Here is a 22,894-nt window from a genome sequence, read left to right as displayed (position 1 = left end):
TTTTCACTATTCTTTTCCAAGCTATCAATTAAAAAAAATATATATGTCCTCAGTAAATTGGGTTCAGGGTGTGTTAGTCTTACTGACACTTTTTCAGCCATCAACTTGGCAGCATTAAAAAGTTATCCTCACATGGCTGAAGTAAAACACGCAGTGGTTTATCATCAAATTATTTGTCTTTGGAAAAGGATGATACTAAAAAATGATTGTTTAAACAACCTTTTTATACTATATCCATTACAGTTACACATCATCTGTAATGATGCAATTATGATGAAAAATGGAGAACTGTAAAACAAAGTAAGTTTTTGAAACTACTTTTTTTCAGAATAGGTAAAACAAGTTAAAAGAAAATAGTAGTTCATCTTTCTAAGAAGAAGTATCACTAGTTCAGATCAAAACCAGAACAAAATTTTTCTTAAACATGTCAGCTATACGAAGTAGCATTTCAGAACAAGCAAATAGGTCTGTAACTTGATCCCCTCCCTGTGAGAACAAGCACTTCTAACTGTGTTAAATAATAGAGAATACTGCAGCATTGAAGTACCATCAGTGAGTTGTGCTAGTGTTTTCTTCAAGCCGGGAGCTGATGGCCAGAATAGTCAGGCAAGCATCAACATAGTTGTAAAAACTGGTTTATTTCTTAAAAATAAATACAAAAATATAAATATAAAACATTGGCAGATAGAATTTGATGAAATGAAGTTGCACAAAGTTTTTTTTAAAACCAGCTGCATATTACACTTATTAACACCACGTGTACATTTTGTTTCAATTTTAATGTACAGAACAGGACATATTGGATTTTTTCTCCCTTGTCATCTTAAAAGCTCCACTTGCAAGGATAGGACATGTACCTAACAGAAGCGGCTTGTACATGAGGTTGCTTAAGGGATATAACCCCGTTCAAATTTCTGAAGGTAAGATATTGTTTATTTTATTTATTAAAATGGACAATACTGAATTTCCATAGCTTTGGCTCTTGGAAAGTGTTTAAATAAAATGCTCTACATATTCCAAGTGACATCTTACTAGAAAGAATGGATGACATTAATGGAAAAAATTAAAACAAATTTTAAAAGGAAATAATTGTGCTGAGTGGCAGGATAAATTTCCTGAATCGTAAATACTGTTGAGTGCAGAAGGTGTCTGGAAAATTACTTCCGCTCAAAGGAAACAAAAATGTAGCTTACTGCAGGTTAAGAAGTGTCCTTGTCACTTTCTCCTCCACCATACATTTCGGCTAACTTATTAAACCGAGGGCCCCATTCTCGGAGGTAATCATAGTTTTGGTCTCCTTCAGTAGTGCCTGACTCTAAGGAGCTCAAAGATTCAGCTATTGAATCATTTCCTTCGTAGGCATAGGTTGCAAGTGAGTCATACGGCGGGGCAGAGGGATCAGTGTCGTGCTCTTTTAGCCTTTGGTTAATGAAATCTCGGACATCCGTGTTATCTGGTGCTGAGGGAGTCCTCCGTGGCACAAATAAGGTTTCAGGGATAATGTCACGTCGAAGCTTCTTATCTTCCATAGCTGCAGGATTCCTCAGTGTGCCAATATCAAAGGCTTGGGTGTCTTCCTCTCCACCTCCTTCATCATTATAACTCACAATGTTGTCTCTGATGTCCTCTTTAGAGAGGATCAAAGGCTCCTTCTTCCGTTGCCTCTTCAGAGCAGCAAACAGCACCACTATAACTTAGAGAGAAAAACAAAGAATGGGTAAAGCTTTCTGTTTAACAATTTCTTAGTAGAAAATCCACACAAGACACAAGAGCTTTATTTCATCTACACTCCAGCAATCCATTTCTGTCTGATATACAGATAAACATCCCTATCTGTATTATGGTGACACAGCAACAAAACGTGCTATTTTTTACACACTATGTGTTCTACTTTATAGAATGATGAGCTTGTCTGTATGTTCCTTTTCTAATTTAAATTAATTTTAAAATAGCCATGTCTATTCTGAAGATAATTTCACCTTTTGATGCTCAAAACATACTATTTAACTGGTTTTGAGGTGAACTAGAGGTCATTAAGTGATATTCTAAAAACTGTAAAAAAGGTTTTACAAAATACACTTTTGTTTTTTTTACAGCATGGAAGCATCTGCTTTAATACAATAAAAATACTATTTACTGGCATATTCTTTGTGAAATATATACTGCACACTAAATTTAAGTTATTTATCTAAATAAAAAAGAGACATTACCTCAAAAAACAAAAAAAATCAAATTTAAAGACATGAAAGTCATTTGGTTATGCTATCCCTCCTCTCTGATCTTTTTTGCTTCCTTTTTTTTCTTTTTTTTTTTTTTTTTTTTTGACAACAAAGAATAAAAATGAGTTTCTGGTAGTTTTAGGAATCTGGGAACTGAATTTTTACTTACTATATCCAATTTTCAGATGAATGGGTTTTGCCTTACTTTAAAAAAAACAAAAGAAAACATGTTTTAAGTTTCAGTTAAATTCTTCTCCCCCAAATCCATAAACATTACTTCTAATTTGTAACATGAGTCAAGCCTGAATCATTTGCTCATGGGGTAAGAGATCCATTTCTTCTCCTTACCTAGGAGGATAATGATGCAGAGGAGAATGGCAACCAGAGCCCCAGTGCTGAGGCCAGCAGGGAGGAGCAAGGCCTCAGCGTTGCAGGACTGCATGTTCCCTCGGCTGTCGCAGGCACACACCCGAATGGTCAGTGTGCCCGTGCTGCTCTGGATGGGGTAGTCATTGTCTGATATCACCACTGGCAGGAGGTAAGTACTTATTTCATGTCGACTAAAGCCATTCCTTCTCGTTAAAATTCTGGCAGTGTTATCTAGATTGATTAAAACATACTGTTGTAGAACATACGAATATAAAACGTGTAATTTATCGTACATGCAAACTACCATATTTTACATCACTGGTAGCATTCTGAAACTGCTCCTGTTATCTCAGTGATATCTCTCTTTTTTTTCCTAATGACATTCCAATTTGATCAGAAAGCTATTTATAATTTTTTATGTACATCTGGCCTTCTCCTCTGTGCCTCCGCACCACCTTTGAGTGCGATATGAAAAGAGGATTTCTCAAAGCTTAAAATGTTTTATAGATTAACGCATGCAGTATGTGACACAATTCCAGTTCAGGGATGAACCCCTTAAATGAAGTGGCCAGCTGAGAAAAAATAACTTCCACTTCACGCTGTTCAACAACCACTCAGTTATGAAATATTCTTTCTATGGATTTTCTATGACAACACCCATGGGAATACTATCTGTAAACTCTGTATGAGATTTTTCCACACCAAAACACTTTCAACATATTGTAGATAAATGAATAATGTACCTTAGCACATGAAGTACATTTTGGGGGTGAATATTGTCTTAGGAATTCAGAAAATTTGAAAGATAGTAGTTTTTTCAGTACAGTCTTTAGAAGTGAATTTACTAATCTGTATTTCTAGTAGAGACATCTTAGTTATATGCAATATACTTCAAAACCTGTTCACTGAGTGCCCAGAGGGAGGGGAAGGAAAGGAAGAGAAGGAGTAGCAGGGAGAGGCTCTTTCTTCTGTTGTTAGGGCTACAGCAATACAGTGTGAGACAACATTAGAGTTCCTAACTTTTTAGTCTAAAAGAGAGAAAACATACATTTAATCTGCATTAGAAGGAACATTTAAATTTCATGATACTTGTGGATCTCTTGAGGTATGTTGTTAGCTATCCTGATAGCTAACTTCAGGCTTAATTAAAATATTCCATGCACAAAAAGAAAATAGTTACAGATAGAAAAATAGCAAGGTCTATACCTGTATTCACTCAGAACACAACACCAGGATATATACTATATTTAAATTTATTTTTTTGGGCTTTTTTTTTAGCCCTCATAATATAAAATACTAAGTTTTCCTTTATTGTTTCACTTCATTAGTTTTCAGTATTTCTATGCTATTTGTTTTCACTAACATCAAAATCTATGTCTCTGATGAATCTTTAAATACCTCTGCTTCTGGAGATTTTATAAGGTAATCAAAAAAATTTATTCGATTCTTCACTTTCACGGAATCATAGAATCAGCAGGGTTGGAAAGGGGATCATCAAGTCCAACCCTTGATCCCCTAACACCCTGGTTACCAGACCATGGCACTGAGTGCTACATTCAGTCTCTTCTTAAAAACCTACACTTCCCTGGGCAGCCCCTTCCAATGCCTGATCACCATCACTGTAAAAAATTTCTTCCTAATATCCAACCTAAACCTCCCCTGGCAGAGCTTAAGCCCATGCCCTCTTGTCTTGCTGATGGCTGCCTGGGAGAAGAGACCGCCCACCCCTGGCTAGACCCTCCTTTCAGGGAGTTGTAGAGAGTGATGAGGTGTCCCCTAAGCCTCCTCTTCTCCAGGCTGAACACCCCCAGCTCACTCAGCCCTTCCTCACAGGACTTGTGCTGGATCCCTTCACAGCCTCCTTGCTCTTCTCTGGACCTGCACCTCAATCTCCTTCCTGAAATGAGGGGCCCAGAACAGGACACAGGACTCGAGGTGTGGCCTCACCAGAGCTGAGTACAGGAGCAGAATCCCTTCCCTGGACCTGCTGGCCACGCTGTTCCTGATACAGGCCAGGATGCCATTGGCCTTCTTGGCCACCTGGGCACACTGCTGGCTCATGTTCAGCTTCCTGTCAATCCAGACTCCCAGGTCCCTTTCTGTCTGGCTGCTCTCAGCCACTCTGTACCCAGCCTGGAGCTCCCCATGGGGTTGTTGTGGCCAAAATGCAGGACCCGGCACTTGGCTGTGTTGAACCTCATCCCGTTGGATCAGCCCAACTCTCCAGTCTGTCCAGGTCCCTCTGCAGAGCCCTCCTGCCTTCCAGCTGATCCACACATACCCCCTGACTTAGTGTCATCTGTGAATTTGCTAATGGTGGACTCAGTCCCCTCATCTAAATCAGTGAAGATATTAAACAGAACTGGATCCATGTGGCTCAGCAGGTCGCTAACTGTTCCCTCTTAGATTACAGGGATGATATTCAGCATCCTATTTCTCTCTACCATCTCCAGTGCAAGCTCAGAACATCCTGTCTTTCTATTGAAAACAGAGGTAAAGAAAGTGCATCTCAGCCTTTTCATCATCTTTGGTAACTATGTTTTCCCCCCACGTCCAACAAAGAATGGAGGTTTTCCTTGCCCTTCCTTTTGCTATTGATCTATCTGTAGAAGGGCTTTTTGTTATCTTTAACAAGTGTCAAGATGAAGTTCACATTGTGTCTTTGTCTCTCTAGTTTTCTCTCTACATGACCTAAAACTCTTCCTGAGTAGCCAGCCCTTCTTTCCATAGTTTGTAAGCTTTTTTACCTGGATTTCCTCCAAAATCTCCCTGTTCAGCCAGACGGCTCGTCTTCCCCTGCCAGTTTGCCTTTGGACACACAGGGACAGCCTGCTCCTGTGCATTCGAGAGTTGCTTCTTGAAGTCCATCCCTCCTGGACCCCTTTGTTTTCAAGAGCTGTTTCCCGTGGTACACTCGGAATCAGTCTTCTGAATAGGCCAAAATCTGCCCTCTGGAAGTCCATCACAGAGCTTTTTTTTTTCCCCTACCATTAGAATTTTTTTCTGCTGCTGTTTGCAGCCTATCGCTTTCTGAAATCTTTATCAGGAAAGAGGATGATTCACATTGCCTTTATGCCTTTACACAGTTGAAGGACAATACCTTGTCTCATTTCATTTATTTCTTCTATAATCTAGAGCTCTGTCAGTTAAGTCATAGAGATGATGAAGGAAAAGATGTGTGCATAGCTCCTCTTCCTCAAAGGAATATTCTGAAAATTTTCTCTAGTAAGAAAAGATTGACAAGGGATCAAAAGAAAAAGCCAAAGCGGCTGTGAACTTGGAACCATTATTTTCATTAATGGTCACAAAGAAGAAAAACAGAAGACCAGGTAAATCAAAACTAAGTTATAGAAAGCCAAAGTGAAAAATCTGAATTTGTCAGTAGAAGCCATTTTTGAAAAAGTCTTTTGTCCTTCAGTCTTCAGTCTTCAGTCCAGTGAGGTTACTCACCCCAAACCAGTAATTTTACTAATTTTCCTTATAATTAGTCTTATTACATTTATGTCATGCTTATTTTCTGCCCCACTCACACAAATGAAAACGTAGAAGTCATAAACCACAAGTTAAACCACAGGTTAAATAACTTCTCTATATATTGATAGACATAAAAACATATTTCAGGAATGTATGCTGGATAACAAAGTTAAAACTTCCTTGGAACAGGCATGAAATTTACCTTCATTATCCTGAACAGTGAAGTTAGGGTTAACAGCAGCTAAACTGAAGAAAAATTTTTGTCCACCAAGAGGGTCATCTTTGTCTACTGCACTTATGGTTTGAATAAGCTGCAGGAAAAAAAAAAAAGCAAACAAACAAACAAAGCAAGCAAGCAAACAAACAAAACAAAAAAACACAAAAGCAAACAAACAAAAAAACAAAACAAAAAAACCAACAAATACACCTGGGTATTCCATACAGCTGTCACTACTTTAAGATCAGAAATGTTAAGATAACTTCATACTCAAACTATATATATATATATTCACTTAATCTGTTGAATAAATTAATTGAAGAAACCGTAAAGAAGTATATCATATAAGTTTTTCCAATAAGAGCATCCATGTATGTTTCATGTGCTGGTACAAATACACATATAAAATGGCCAGCTTCTCCCTTAGTCCTCCTCTTTTTATTATTTTTTTTCAATACATGTTTATATATTTTTGTAGCTACAAAGGGAACAACACTTGCCAAAATAGTTTTGTTGTTAGCATAGATAATTTTTATTCTTCATCGCTGATCCACCACTTTAAATTCAAATAAACTTCTAAGACAAAAATTTAGATTTTGATGAGGAAAATCGTATTTTATTAAATAGATATTTCTGATCGGGAAGCTAAAGTTTCTAATTAAATTAAATAAAAATATAAAAATAAAATACCTGTTTCTAAACCAAGGTTTTTCTATTTGTTAGTGTACCAAAATACATCAATAAGATTCCTGAGATGAAAAATTCCAGTTAGATTATACATATATTTTAACTTGTAAAACATTATAGCATACTCTACAGACGTTCCACCTTAAGGTGGGATGAGAATCAGGTGTCAGTTCTCAGAGTAAATTGCAACAGGTCAGTGCAATACTTGGATTTAGTGTTTTCTGAAAAGTACAAAAAAGTTTGGGTATTTTGGGGGGGAAGTAATAGCAGGCCTTATCAGCATTTCCTTATCTGGATTTGATTGCTTTATTTCAGAGTTGGGGTTTTTTTGTAGTTTTTATTCCATAACAATAAAAACTATACTTACAGATGAATTTTTGTGCATCTATGTATTAATGTTCGAATATGTTCCTAAGTTTAACTTTCAAAAATATGATGATAATAAATAGGTCTAGGTAATTTTATTTTTTCATTTTTCATACAACAAATTAAATTGCAGTGTTTTTTTAAGCACAGAATTACACCCCACTCTTCGACACTATTCCCTCCTTGTGGCATACTTGTTAAACCCTGTTTGTTTTTCCTCTTCCAGTTCTCCAAAATACATCCACTTCTCTTCATATAACAGCTTTTGTCAGGATAGACCATCAACAATTGCAATGTACTCTTGTTAACCTTAACAAATGCATAATTATGTCCGAACTTCTTTCTTGTCCATCCAGAATACAGTAATAAACTTCTTAATGAGGCAAAGATTTGATTTATTTTAATAGAGCAGCTTGCTTGCTTTCTCAATTGAGTTTTGTCTTTCTCTAAATTTGTTTTCTCACATAGACCTCCAATAACTTACTAGAGGAACAAACCAAATAACACAGACCTAGAGTATTATTTATTTTTAAAGAATGAAACAGTGAATTCTTAGCAAATAAATCTTTTGTTCTAGCAATTGAAGTTCTCTGGGAAACTGTTATCACGTTTTACTTGGGGTTTTTTTGTTTTTTTTTTTTGTTTTACTTATGAAAAGATTTGAAAGGAAACCCAGCACTAGGAATTAAAAACCCTTGCCTGTGGGTTTTAGATGGTTTTGGATTGCTTTTTTTGTGGTATTTTTGGTTTGGGTATGTTGGCTTTTATTTTATTTTGTTTGTTGGATTTCTCATTTGGTTTTTGTTTTGTTTTGTTTCTTTTTTTTCTTTTTCTATTTCTTCCAGACATTCAGCATATAGTATTTGCTGCTCCATGTCTTGTTCTGCCATCATTCCAGTCTCAGCCATCTTGAGGCACTTCATGAATCGCTCAAATTTGTAATTATTTGTTTCTTCAATTTTTAATTATTTCTTTTCTCACATCTAACCACTTTAAGCAGACTAGCACTGTCTGACAGGTAAATCCAGTGTTCCTACTCCAATATTTATTCAGTCATTATCTAGCTGTTTGTGAGTACAGAACTGATAGGAGTAATTAAAATTGTAGCTAACCATGGGAGCTCTGTGGCATGAGCTTTCCCTTTTGTGCAGTTGCTAGGCAGCCACCTGGAACTATCTGTATTTTACCAAGCCTGGACTAATTATTGAAGCTTCAAGGACTAGTCAAACCTTCAGTATACTAGTTCATAGCCATAGCTTGCCTGACTCTGAATTTTTTGGCAGTAATTGATGCCCAAAGGCAGTAAGGGTAACTATTTAGAGTACCCTAAATAAGAGCAAATCCAACTGAGGAAAAAAAAAACCCACATTTCTTACTGGTGGCAACTCTTTATTAGCAATCAACATGTACATTAGCAGCGTCTTACCTTTCTCAGTGGCTTTTGAAAATAAACCTAAGACTGAGAGGAACTGAAATGGCAGAAAGTAAATTCTGCCTTATAGGTCATCTAACACTCCGTATTACACCAGAAACACAGACAATGGATATTGCAAAATATCTAATATTATTGTAAATTTTGTTATTTATTAATAAAACTGAATCATAGTGAGTCATTAAAAGTGTTAGTCCTCAGTCTCTTTAAAGATGTCTATATGATTTCTTCCTGTTTTTAAAAAAAAATAATGAAACAATCACAAGTACCTAACCAGGAAAGAAGTACTTAAGTCTTATCAAAAACGCTATTTAGTATCAAGGGATCCTTTGAAGGAAGAGGTAAATATAATTATTTTGCTTGTCTGAAGAAGTTTAGGAGTTATCAATACTATTCCAAAAATGGGAATCTGAGAGGTCACTCATTTTCCTGGAACTGTAAAAAATTATTCTCCATAACCATTGTAACCAAAGCATATATACTGGAAATTGTGTTAACACAAAACAGTAGTTATAAAAGGGTTCTTACATGACATATACCAGTGTGTGTATGATATTTGATATTGGAGTTTTGATGGGAGGTATGCCTTGTTAGTATTTTCTTGCTCCAGGCAATGTGTTCTAATACATTAGTTGGTGTTAGTCCTTCCTTGTTCTGCTTGATTCCCATGGGTAAGCACAAAGTGAGTGGTTTTGGTTTCCATAAAAAAACCAGAATAAACAGAAGCTGAAAGCAACACATTGTGTGTCTTGCCTACAATTTCCTTCAGATATTCTTAACCATACTAATGTGATGTAACCCGTTTTATATATGGTTTCATACAGTGTTGTTTTCCTCTGAGACAAATCAACCACAGGATACCACCATTACAGCCACAGTAAATTGTTTCTCTCTGCTAGCAATGACACAAAGCCATAACTGCAGAGAAGCCAAAAATGTTACTCTGAAAAAAGCAAGAAAGTAAGGGCTTTTGGGCCCAGTGAAAGAGGGTTGTTAGACACTAAAAACTGGTAAGATAGTAGAAACGAGCTAGCTGTGGAGGCTACTTATTCCAATAATTCACCTATGCGTTTGGTAGGTCCTTTCTGAGCATCAGCTCTATCCACTATTTAAGGAAATGGATATTTTTTTTCTAGAACACACTAGTTATGTGCTTTTAAATTCTGTATAAAGAACAGAAAACATGATGTGCTATTATGAAAAACAAACAAACAAAACACAGCTAATTAGAAACCCTATACGGATTTGCATTACAAAAACTATCTTGCCAGAGTAAGACAAAGTAAAACTTTCAGAGTTTTTGAAAAAAGAAAGGGAAAAAATACTTTGATACTTCTAAAACACTGGGGAGATACAAAATTTATAGAAATATACTAAAGGAAATAAAGTAAGAACAAATGAGAAGAAATGAAAAAGGGGGGCAAAAAATACTCAAGGAAATTGGCCACGAATTGTAGTATGATAAAAAAAATGAGGGAGATGGAAAAAACAAAATAAAACAACACTTCAGGATCAAAGGATTTAAGAAAGTGTTATAAAAATATCTAAAAAGAGGAAAGAAAATTGACCTCTAAATACATAATTTAGTTATTTTTTTCAATAAAAGAAACAATTACAAGAAGGACATCTGGTGAACATAATAGGCATATTGTTGTAAATATAAAGATGGATTTTTATGTTTAAGCCAGGTTTTGGTTGGGAAAATATTCTTGATAAAGTTTTCTACATGGGTCAAAAAGAACAGGAGCAACATAAAAAGAATATGTTCAAGAGACATAATGTGTTTATACATATATGCTGAATTAAGAATAGGAAAAGAATAGGAAAAAAAGAAAAAAGTAATTTGTATTTTAAAACAACATTTAGAGAGAATACATTATAAGCTAGTCCGATTTTTACAATATCAGGACATATGAAAAGGGTGTGGGCTTATACAGATTTATAAGCCTGTGGGCTTATACAGGCATGCTTGGAGACCTAAACAGCTTTGCTCATTAGTTTTTGGGCTGTCCTGGGTTAGTGCAGTGATGTTTGGGAATCTGGGGGGACCACAGGGGTGGCTCCTGTGAGAAGCTGCTGGAAGCTCCCCTGGTTCCAATGCTGGCCCTGCCTCTGGCCAAGGCCGACACATATGGGAAGCTGGATGCACCTCTGTGAGTCACAGAGTAACATATCCAAGAAAGGGAAAGCAAAAAACATGAAGAAAGAGCTGAGGAGAGGAGAGAAGAAGGTGAGAGCAATGCCAGAGCAGACACCCAGGTCAGTGAGGAGGCATGAGGAGTAGGGGTCCGAGCAGATATTTCCCTGCAGTTATTGGTGAGGTGTCAGCTGTCCCCTTGCCACACGTGGAGGGGCATAGTGGAGCTGTCCCTGCAGGACCACGGTGGGCAGATGTGGCTCTGCAGCCGTGTAGGACCCCGTGTCAGAGGAGGTGACTGCTCCCGCAGCATCTGTGACTGTGTGCAGCCCAGGCGGGAGCAGCCTGTGCCTGAGGGACTGCACCTGTGGGAGGGACTCATGTCCCAGGGGTTCCTGAAGGACTCTCCCGGGAGAGCGACCCCGTGTTGGAGCAGAGGAAGAATGTGGAGCACTCTCCCTGATGAGGAAAGAGCAGCAGAAACATGAGGTGAACTGATCCTAAACCTCTACTCCCTGGCCCCTGTGCCCCTGAGGGGGAGACAGCAGTGAAGCAATATGAGCCCAGGAAGAAGAGAGGAGGTGGTGGGGAAGGTAAGGTCTGGTCATGTTTTCTCTTTCTCCTTGCAGCTTAATTCAGGTTGTTGTTTCTTTTTTCTTCCCAAGCTGAGTCTGTTTTTTGCCCATTAGTGTAATTGTGGAACAAAGATCTGCCTGTCCTTGTCTCGATTAAGGAGCCGTTTCTGTGGATTTTCTCCTCCCTGTCCCACAGTGGGGGTGGGGGTCAATGAGCAGAGGCCTGGTGGGTACCAGCTGGGCCTAAACCCTGACAGGGCTTTGAAAACTGCAGGGAAATGTGCTGTTTATCAATATCCTACCCCTTTTTCAGGCAGGTAGTCCTTCAGAATCTGTACATGACCTTACAGCAAGGCCTGTGTGCTTTGGTATATGTTACTCAGTATTTTTCAATTTTTTATATTCAGCACCCAGGCACACGTGTATCTAGGTATTATAATGACCAGAACAGGCAAAGATGCTGAACAGCCAAAGGGAAAGAAAAGAAGACTAAGCAGTTTTCCCACCCTGCAGTAAGGGCTGAGGGAAACAGGGGGGAGAAACAGCCCTGAGAGCCCTGAGGCTCCGGAGGGCAGGAGGAGGGCAGGAGGGGCTCCGGGCGTCACAGCAGAGATGCCCCTGCAGCCCCGGGAGAGACCCCGGTGAGGTGGGGGTTTCCCTGCTGCTGGATAGGACCCCCCCCCTCTCCAGCAGATTTACCCTGAAGGTTTTCAACCCATGTGCAGATAATCGCACTGGACCACAGAACAGTGTGAGAAGGAGGGAGTGGCTGAGAGGAGGCAGAAATCAGGAATTAAGAGGTGAAGGAGAACCTTTTAAGAAGGGGGGGTGGGTTTGAGAGAAAGTGTTTTAGTTCTTCTGTATTTGTTTCTCACCCTGTTTTTAACTGACAGTTAATGAAACCAGTTTTCCTCAAGCCTGTTTTGCCAGTGATGGTAACAATTAAGTGATCTCCCAGTCTTAATCTCAACACATTTTCTTTTTCATCTTATTTTCTTCCCCTGTCCTGTTGAGCATGGGGACAGGGTGGGAAGCTGACTGATGTCCTAAGTCACCTCATGACTTCTTTTCTTTTGGCAGGTCAAGAAGGGCCCCTTTTCTAACCATCACTGTAGGGAAAGTAAATATGCAGTATTACTCAGCTGCCATATAAAGTCTCTCTAAAGTAAGTCTGATTTCTGCTTTCTACATTGATTTCTGTCTTTTACATTACAGGACCTTTGGAGGCTGGCTGCTGAGCTGCCAGACATGTTGCAGATGGGAACTGACAAAACCAGTAGGGATCCATCTGCTCAGCTGCCCAGCTCCTGACTCTTCTCACCTGGGGGTGGAGGACAGATGAACTTCTCTGTGTACAGTGCTGCAGCAGTCCATGGATTTCACTCCTTTCTTCCCCTCAGCTCCTACTGAGTCACCTTTGTACCACTCACATGAATCCCTGTGTCCTGCTTATGCCATCCCACCAAGCTTGTCCTCAGTTCTTTTTCTTTAGGGGGTGACAGATGTCAAAAGAAAGACAACCATCAAAATGGTGTTCTGCCACAGATGCTGCTTTTTTGTTGCTTAGCTTTTGTTCTTTTTGGAAAAGGATATTCCCAATGTCTGGAAGGTCATAATACGATCTCTCAAAAGTAGTAATAGCAGGCAGGAAAACAATTACAGTCAGTCCTAGAATCATTAAGGTTGGAAAAGACCTCTAACATCATCAAGGCCAGCTGTGCCCCATGTCCCCTGTCAGACCTTCTAGGAGAATACGTGCCATGATCTTCCGAGGCACAGAGGTGAAGCTGACAGGCCATTAGTTCTCAGGGTCCTCCTTACTACTCTTTTTAAAAATGTGTGTACTAATGTCCCTTCTTCCTGTCACCAGGGACTTCACCTGACTGCCATGACTTTTCAAATACCATGGAAAGTGGCTTGGCAACCACATCTGCCAGTTCACTCAAGACTCTGGGATGCATCTCTTCAGGTCCCATAGACTTATAAATATGTTCAGGTTCTTCAGGTGGTCACGAACCTGATCTTCACATACAGCCCTGGTCCCCAGCTTGTGGTTTTTTATCTTGGGAGATGCTGGGAGAGAGGTTGCCAGTGAAGACTGAGGGAAAAAAGTTGTGCAATATGGATTGATTAGATTCAGCCTCTCAGGACAGACTGAATTAAAAGATAGCAAGTATTATTTGTGATCTACCAGTAATCAAGAAGAGTATAATTCCATGAAAATAGACTGCTCATGTTATCTTGTGTTGCTTTTCTTCCTGTGAATTCTTTTCTTTAAAGAATCTTTTTCAACTTTTTTTTTTCCCCAAAATGTTTATATTTATGGACCATTTAGTAAAGGTGGCATATTTTTCTTTTAAAGAAGACACTATTGAGTTTTGTTAATTTAAATAAACATTCAAGGATACATACATTTATCTAGCTTCTCATTTGTAAGTCATAATTATTATGTGTGGGTTTTTTAAAACTTTTTAACTGGTAGTGTTTTCTGAATGTAAACAAAAAACCCCAGTGTAATGCAGAAATAACTTTTAAATTTACTTTTAATTTAACTGACCTCAATATTCTAGATGGATAAGAAAACCAGAGTTCCTCAAAGTATGTTTACATGAAAAAATATCTCTTTTATTAAGAGTTTCCTGCACCATCTAATTAGTAACATGGACAGAACAGGTTTGAAAATCTCAGAGAAGATTTATGATTACTGCATTTAAATTTAATTTTTTTTTTTTACCCAAGACCATTCTTGTGAAACTGGAAGAGGAAAAATCATTGCTATGCTTTTCCAATTCTTAATCCATGTGTCGCATTTTAAAGGATTAAAACAGCAATGTAACATTTATAGAAGATACTACAACTGTAAAAAAAATTCTAGAAGTTCAGCCAATTATTTCTGTTTGGGGCAAATCTTGCAGACTGCAAGAGAGGTGACCACTCTACAAGCAGCAATTAGCTAGCAGCTGAGGAGCAGCAAGAAATAAATAGCATAAAAGAGACACTTAACACCTGGCTTCTCAAAGGATTGGACCACCTCCCCCCCTGCCAGGAGACCAACTGGACATTGCTGGATCCTTGGGTGGTGAATCTTATCTCCTTTCCCTCTCTGTCTTATTCTCTACCTTTTGGTTCCTATTTATTTTCCCTTCCTTTCTCTTTTCTGTGTCTATAGGATTAGGCTAACAACTATAGTTTTAATGCCTACCAGTTCTGCCTGTGCTCAATCAAATGGGGTAGTTGCACCTGATACTGTATTATCTTTACTTTGTCCTTGTGGGATCCAACAAGAATCTCCACATTTCTAGCCCTTGGAGCATAAAAACTGCCTATTAGCAACTAGGTATTAAGCAGTGCAGTCATTTCATTTAAATTAACATAAAAATTCTAGTTTGTAAGAGGCAAAAAAGAAAAGGTATGACAGGCGTTGATATCTGTAACCACCATCAGCATGTATTTAAGTATATCAAAATTTGCTATTTGAGTTACTGAAAATATTGTTCAAACATGTTAGCAGTTGCATATAACACTTCACATTGTGAAAAATAATTCTGAACATGCTTCTTGGATATATCTAGTCAAGATGTAAGAGTAGCACAGGGTTAGGAAAAGAACAGTTGTAATTCCCACACTGATGCTGTTATACTGAAATTGCACAGTAATCCAACAGTTACTTTGTTTTAATTTTTAACATTTCAAAAGCTATTTGGACATGATTTCTCCTAACAGGAGAGAATGATCTAAAGTTCAGTACCATAGCAAAACTGCATAGTGCGAAGTGTTTATCAAAGGCATACCTGTCCAGCTCTTGCATTTTCACAGACAAAAGTATCGTAGAATACAGCAAACTGTGGGGCATTGTCATTAACATCCAAAATTCTCACATAGACAGGAACACGAGTAGTATCTTTGGGGTTGTCTGACCAGAGAAGAGAGAAGAATGACTTCATTTTCCTACTAGAAGTTTTTTCTGTTTTCTTCAAAATTTAAAGAGCAATTGATACGCAAGATCAGGTATAGAAATGGTCAAAATTTACTGTAAAAACTTGACATCAGGTAAGAATCACACATCCTGAAAAATAAGGACATGTTTAGCCTAGAGTAAAAAAAGAAAATATTGGTATCTAGCGAGCAATTAAGCTTTTACATAAGAATAGGTGCTGAAACTCTATGCAGATATAGTATATGAAAAGCATGATCATTACTAATACGACAGATTTGATTATTTGGTAGGCTCAGGAGTATTACTCTGCTGTAAGATTTTAATTTTTAATTTAAAAATTACTTGAGATCTGTTTTGTTTTAAACAGAAAAGGCATTATTGACTGGGTATATGTGTATTTTGAAAAACTGTCAAGTCTGACTTCCTCTCTTGTATTTTAATAAGAAAGGAGACTTTCTAATAAAACCATTTGAAGTACTTCCAAAAAATCTGGAAAATAATTTATTAGAATCAGACTTTTTATGTTTAATTTGCCTTAAAACATATGAATGTAGATTTTCAGACCTTAGGGTAAGAAACAAGAATAGCAACTTTCCCCTTGCAAAATGCAAAAACCCTGGTACTATTTAGAATGCCATCTCATTAGCTACAGATTAATTCAGGAATATAAGTGTCCCTGTTCCCATTTGCTGATCTAATTGCCTTACCAAGAATCTAGAATAATGCCTGGAAGTAAAAAAAATGCAGCCATTTCTTGGAATTATGTTTGTCTGCAGCTAAATACTGTATGATTTTGCAGGTTTAATGGAATGGGATAATTGACAGTAGAGATGATTAAAAATTACTCATGGGTGGGGTTTTGTTTGCTTTGCTTTGGCTTGTTTCATGACTTTTTTTTCCCCTTTTAAGCTTCTTCAAATAAAACAGTAAACATTTAGGAGTTACTGGCATTAAGTTCACTTTTTATTCAGAACACCTTTACTCAAGAGTGACATGGATCTTAAAATGGCAGGCGTGGGGCACTATTTGTCATAGTCTTTGTGTATTTTTGTATTAACTTTACAAATGCCTTCTAGTCTAGCACTGCTTTCCCACTGTTTCGTGCTTCACAAGTAGTATTTTTAAAGATTTAAAGACCTAAATCTCTCCCCTTTATTCCATCATCCAAACCCAAACGTACCTCTTTGGAAAATGCTAGCTACTCCAGCTACATACCAAATGCAAATTTGGTTGCAGAATCTTGACAAGGAAGTAAGTTTAGAACTGTGATATAAGCACACAAGCAGCCTAAGTTTTTTCATTATGCAAATACTTCTGAAAAGCATTCTTACAATACTAGACAGCATTGTGAAGGATTATATGCTCAGGACCACGTACTGCAGGAGGAAAAAAAAAAGGTTTAAAAAAAAGTGCAGGTACTCGGTGTGCTCTGTAAAGCAGCCTATTGCTCTGCACTAGAGAAATGGGCACAGACAGGCTAAGAGCAGTTAATTGGCTGGACACAACGTTCCATTTAGTTCTCTGCAGAGTACTTCTTGCCAGCCATGCTGATGACCAGTATTTTTCTTTTTTTTTTTTTTTGAATGATGTAAAATTAACCCAAAAAACCAAGTGTCTTTGAAGCTAGTGGATTTCAAAGATTTAAAAGACCAGACATTTATCCCGTAGAAAATTTTTTCACTTCAGTAATGTAGCAGTTTTAGGAGGATCTCTGCTTTTGCTGTTGTACTTTTAATATGAAAATATTTACAGACAGCTTATTTAAGTATTCCAAGAAATGCTACAGATGAGGGGCCAAATTGAACATTACTTGTATATCTATTGATTCCAAGAGCTGTAGGAAGATATAATGAAATTATTTCTAAGGAAATGAAGAAAGCAATAGAGACAAAACCTCAACTCTGCTACTTTAACAGCAAAATTGTATCATTATCCTCAAAGAAAAGGAAGAAAACAGAATTACTCCAATGTAATTATTTAATTGAGCAACATTTCAGAAGTAATTTGGACACTCAAGCTCGGTTGTGGAAGTAGAAAAGGAAAAACACAATGAGGAAACAGCTGCTGTTAGCTGTTCTCAGTGTACATAGCACAGGGTGAGAGGGAAGAAAGGGAGGACTTTGGTAATAAAGTCCTTACAGGGTAAGGGAAACTGAGAGAAAGAAAGAAAGAAAGAGACCAAATTGTCTTACTGATCTCAGCTGCTATAACGCTAAGATTGTGCCATTGTGATATCTCACGGTCAAGTGGCTTAGAAGTATAGATGGACCCATTCCCAGAATAAATATTAAATATCCTGTCAAGGTCAGTGTGACGATCCAGAGAAAACCTAAATGCAATAAGGAAAGAAAAAGTATTATTAAAATGGTAGAAAATGGAAGAAAGCAGGTTTTGCAAGTCAATACAGCTTTTAGGTTCTGTGTGTTACATTATAATGGTTTTGAGAAGACATATATTTAGTTTCTAAAAATTCATATGAGAATTCTCAAGGTCAGTTCCATGGAATGAGGTATAAAAATTTCAGAATTTCATAAATATGATACAACATTGTAATATATATTACATAGGGATAAGGGATAATAATGACCGAAGCATGACACAAACGGTATGGAATACAGGGTGGAATGTCCTGGTTTGGGCCAGGATAGAGCTAATTTTCTGTCTGGTAATTTTGTTTTCAGCAAACAGCTAGTGTATGTAGCTGTACTTGCTGAAATTAACAGCGAGTTTCTCAGTCTCTGCTTCTAGGACTGATAAACCTTAAGGTTTATAAGGGTTTATAGAGAATGTTGTGCAGAGCCAAGGCCACTGCTCAGCTCTGAGGAACATCTGATGAACCAGAAAAAGGAGTAAAGAGGGCTGCACATCTGCAGCCCTCCATTAGTGAGAAGCAGACAAGACAAATGACCAGAATTGACCAAACAGAGTATTCCATCCCATATGCATCAGACTCAGTATAAATTTGAGGCATCACGAGGGTCAAGCCCCTTCCTTCATCCTTCCTCTTCACCCTTCACCTTCACCCTTCTTTTCCTGTCCCTTTTTTGCTTCAGCATCCTGGGATGATTCCATTTCTTCCTCTGCCTGTTGTCCCAGTCTGTGCCAGCCCATATCTGTGTGTTCCTGCCTCCAGCTCCCGACTGCTGCCGACTCCGGGAGTCCAGCCTGGACTTTCCCAGGGCTGCCCTGCAGCCTCAGTGGTGACGTGAAAGTTATTGGGGGAAAAGGGGGGAGGGATGTGGTATCCATTTTCCTGTATATTTGTATATATTTAGTAATTTTTCCTATTTATCATTACTGCTTCATTAAAGCTGTGTAGTTCAGTTTCCAACCCATAAGTCTCTCTCCCTTATTCCCTCTCCTTTCTTTATCAGGGAGGGGGATTAATAGAGAGCATCTGTCATTCAGTTAATTACTGGCCCAGTGTTAAACTGTTACAAGTGTATATTTAGTATAGTATATTATCTCTAATAAAATTAATATAGTGTAATATAATGTAATATAATTCCAGAATTTCAATACAATAATTAAAGGATTGTTTTAATCCTAAAAGAAAACTTGTCTTTAATGTACTGTTCCTTCAGACTTAAACTGACAGCTAACTTATGAGCTTTTCAAAAGTATTTTTATAATCCCAGTTTCTATACTTAAGGATACGATAATTCACTAGAAATCAAGAAAAATCTCTATAAAAATAATTTTACATGCAGAACTTTCACTTTCATTAGTTTACTGATGTTAAAGGACCTTCTGTGTTGCTATAGTTACTGTACTACTGCAGGCAAAATTTCTTCTAACACAATATGGCAGGATGTCTAACTACAGTCAGAAAATTGCTCCTTCCTCCATTTTTTCCAGTATTTAACATCGCTTTCAAAGTTAGGATTGAACCTTTGATGTGGAATTAAATGTAGGATTTTGCAAAGTACAGAACATTTATCATACTACTTGGCAGAATTGGGCCACATTGAAGAAAAGTCTGCTAGTACACTCTTATAGTGAAACAGAACACACAATTCTTGGCATTTAGTATTAGTATTGTAAGAAGTAAAAGCTTGTAAAATTTTATCCTAGGTAATTATTTTTTGAATGAATATACAAAGCTGCTTTGGACATTGAGGAACAGAGCAAACATTAAAGAGAATTTGATCTATGCTATGCAATCTTTTTTAAAGTTCTTGTATTTGACCATAGGGCATTAAATTCAAACTAAAATAAGTGACTGCACTATGAAGAACACTATCATATATATCTTCTATTCTTTTTTCTTCAAGTGAACTAATGGATAGAAGTTTGGAAAAACAAACAAACAAAAAATACCACTTACTACATTCAGCTACCTGTGATGTGCCATGTAGCATCTAGCAGTATCTATAGAAATGGTTTTTTAAATATATTAATCGTTTAGTGTCTAGTTTCTTAGGGTATTGGAGCACATATCAAGATAATTTTATTCTCTGTAGTGACAAGCCTACAAAACAGAAGGCACCAACCAGAGCAGATGAGATGAGCACCAGGACTGACTAGAGAAAAGAATTAGAAAGCTCTGTCCCCTTCTTGGGCCATAGATTGTTTTATTACTTTTTCACAGTGTGAAGCAAGAAGTAGTCCTGAAGAGCCTACTTGAAATCAATTTTACAAGTTTTCAGAGATTTGAAGTACTAGAAATCATTTCCTCTGTCTCTTGTGTGCAAGTGAATGGCTGTTCCCCGAGGTGTTCATAGGTTCATAGATAGCACAATTCTCTATAAACTCTATTCTCTAAAGCTCTACCTATATTTGGGACACTAAAATATAACAGAAAATATTATCACCTTCTTCCCTTGAACAGTCAGCATCTGCAAATTCATGGTGTATTACTATTTCTCTTAATTTCTTAAGCAAATTATGTGCTTACAGAGACTGCAGTATTACCTTATCAGACTTGATGTTGAATCAGGGTCTCGGGCCATTACTGTTCCTATTATTGTGCCCAGCTCAATATCCTCATGCACCTCAAAAAGGTAAGAAGATCTGCTGAAAACAGGAGGTTCATCTACATCTTCTACAGAGATTTTCACAATAGTTGTATCTTTGAAAGGCCCAAGATAATAGAAACGTGGGTCCACATGGGTATTCTCAGCTTCTACTTTCAAAGTATAAAGTCGTCTCGTCTCATAGTCCAGTGGCTAAAAAGAAAGATGATGTTATATTAAATTACATTGCATATTGACAGATGTTGGACTATATACATAATGGAAACTGAAGCCTTAAATGGCCTTAAATATCAAGAATATTTGGGGTTTCCTTTACAGAGGGGTGTGTGTGTCAAAGTTTTCTATAGAGAAACAGTAGGAGCTTAATTTTGTTCCTTTTCATTTAATCTAATGAATCTAACATCAGAGGGGTTTTTGAAAAATAGAAATGACGTTTTTGTCACAAAATAGAACTGACATTTTTTTCAGCAGTAACTTTTTAAAGTGAAAGGAAGGAAGGTTCAGGGTTATAATTAGAAACCATTTTGGAAGGAAAAGGACCTCTATTCCTTCAAATTTTTCTGTCATAGATAAAAAGTTTTAGCTAATTAATGATACTGAGGAAATGAGCAAGCTGAGATTTTACCTTTCTGACACCCAAAAGAGCTCATTAACTTCCCCAAAATCTCAGGGAGATATCAAACTGGTGGTTTTCATTCATCAAAATGGGTGGTGGAAGACACATCTTTTCTGCCTACCTGCTTTCAAATACAAATTAATATTCATGACAGATATCAGAGCGACAGCCTAGAAATTTAAATATTCTATTTAAGAGCAGGAGGATACAGTCCAGTGAAACAATGAATTTCCCCACTGCCCCAAAACTTGTTTGAAAGAAGTAGCTAGAGCAAAAGGGGAGAATATCTATTAATATAATTGTGAAAAGCAACACAGTGATGCTATATAAGCTCTATCTTTGACTGTTGGTGTACTACACTCTATTCAGTGTAGCATGCTGTTGTTAAGGCATACTGGCCTCAAGCCTACAAGAAAAGAAGCTATATTAGTCCTGCTTTATTCTAATGAGCTGGCTTAATTTGCCAGAATGTGCTCCATGTACATGTATTAAATTTACTACTGGTACATTCATATCCAGTTTAGACATCTCTTCAGGCTATGCTGTAAAACATGGATATAAAGTGTGTGGATCATACAGGTATTTCAGCATATCACCAGTAAAGAATAAAAAAGTTACCAAAATATGTGAGCTTTTGACTAACCAATTATTTTGTCTGTAAGAACTTGTCTAGAAAAACTTGTATAGAAAAGGTTCTTTTGCAGCAGTTATTAAATCAAGACTTTTTACTTAAGAGTTCGGTAAAGGAACACCAGCTATTGCCATCAACCTGGATAAAGATTAACAAAATAAAGAATATAAAAATCAAACTGAAAATACCTTCTTCATTGCTAGTTAATGCTGTTGTCTGTGCTATCCTAATAAGCTACTTATTTATCAATATGCAAAAGCATCCTGAAAATTGCGAAGTATAATGTATGACTAATGAAAAAAAGAGAAGATCTTGTTCATTAGCATTTTTGGTGACATTTTTGGAGCTACTGTAATATAGCATTTTTTTAATGATTGATCCAGTTATTAGACTGTTTTGAAGTTTGTTTTTTTATCAAGACTGTATAGATTTAATAAAACAGTCTGTTTGAAAAATCTGAAGCAAGCAAAAGAGGAGCAACTCAAGAGTAACATTTGCAAAGTACTAGGAAAAGAAAAAATTTCAGGCCCCAAACTTCATATTTTCATTTCTTCCCAAATGAACTACAATGCTGACTAAGAACAGAGAGATTAAAAAGGAACTCATTCCAATCTTTGCAGTACTTATTCTTTCCTTGGTTGCCACTGTCAAGAGATGTGGAGATGTACTTTATAGTAGTGCTTACTTTGTTATTCTTTCCTTAAGGAGATTTATTTTAAAAGCTAATATAAACAGTTATGTTACATATGCTGCCTGAACTTTTTAGAAGCACATCTCAAAATCCCCAAGAAAAGAACTGAGAAATAGTTGAGGAGCAGAAGAATGTTTGGTTTGGTTTTTTTAGCTGTGAGATCTTACATGCCTGCAAGTGCTCTATACAAGACAGAGAGCAGTGCTAAAGATAGCTTTTAAACAGGGACACCATCGTTATTCACTGCTCCCATGTCAACCAGCTGACACTTTGGAAACAAGAACTAAAAAACACAGTTTACAACTCAGTTTCTGTGGTTGTGTTTGTATTCTGGCAAACGCTGAAGAGGACTCAAGCCTTGCTAGTTATTTCCTAAGAGCTTATGAGAAACCTAAGCTCCTAAGTTGATGAGAATTTCCCAGATAAATGCCTCTCAATAGCAAGTGAGCTGCACATTGCTTCATGAAGAAAATGTTACATGAATAATAAAAAAAGTCTTAATTTGAAATCACATAGATAATTAGTACTAACATATTGGGGGGGGGGGGTGTCTGTCTTTTACATATT

The 22,894-nt window shown here is 37.2% G+C and overlaps 1 protein-coding gene across 3 annotated transcripts in view; it reads right to left on the bottom strand.

The window, feature by feature from the left end:
* Nucleotides 1-619: 619 nt before the first annotated feature.
* Nucleotides 620-22,894, bottom strand: part of CDH10 (cadherin 10) — an 89,882-nt gene continuing 67,607 nt past the window's right edge. For 2 of the 3 annotated variants that reach the window (XM_071736634.1, XM_071736636.1), the window contains exons 7-12: nt 20,328-20,581; nt 17,606-17,742; nt 15,268-15,389; nt 6,265-6,373; nt 2,568-2,819; nt 620-1,693 (exon numbers count right to left, since the gene is read on the bottom strand). In XM_071736634.1, coding sequence (XP_071592735.1) covers nt 1,200-1,693; nt 2,568-2,819; nt 6,265-6,373; nt 15,268-15,389; nt 17,606-17,742; nt 20,328-20,581 — 1,368 coding nt within the window. In that variant the 3' untranslated portion in view covers nt 620-1,199. The remainder of the gene's footprint in view (nt 1,694-2,567; nt 2,820-6,264; nt 6,374-15,267; nt 15,390-17,605; nt 17,743-20,327; nt 20,582-22,894) is intronic. The other variant, XM_071736635.1, reaches the window with a different exon arrangement.

This window comes from Heliangelus exortis, chromosome 2 (genome assembly GCF_036169615.1).
Source record: "Heliangelus exortis chromosome 2, bHelExo1.hap1, whole genome shotgun sequence".
NCBI classification, from domain to species: domain Eukaryota; kingdom Metazoa; phylum Chordata; class Aves; order Apodiformes; family Trochilidae; genus Heliangelus; species Heliangelus exortis.
Note: the sequence above shows the minus strand (reverse complement) of the source record. Positions and strands in the feature narration are given on the sequence as shown.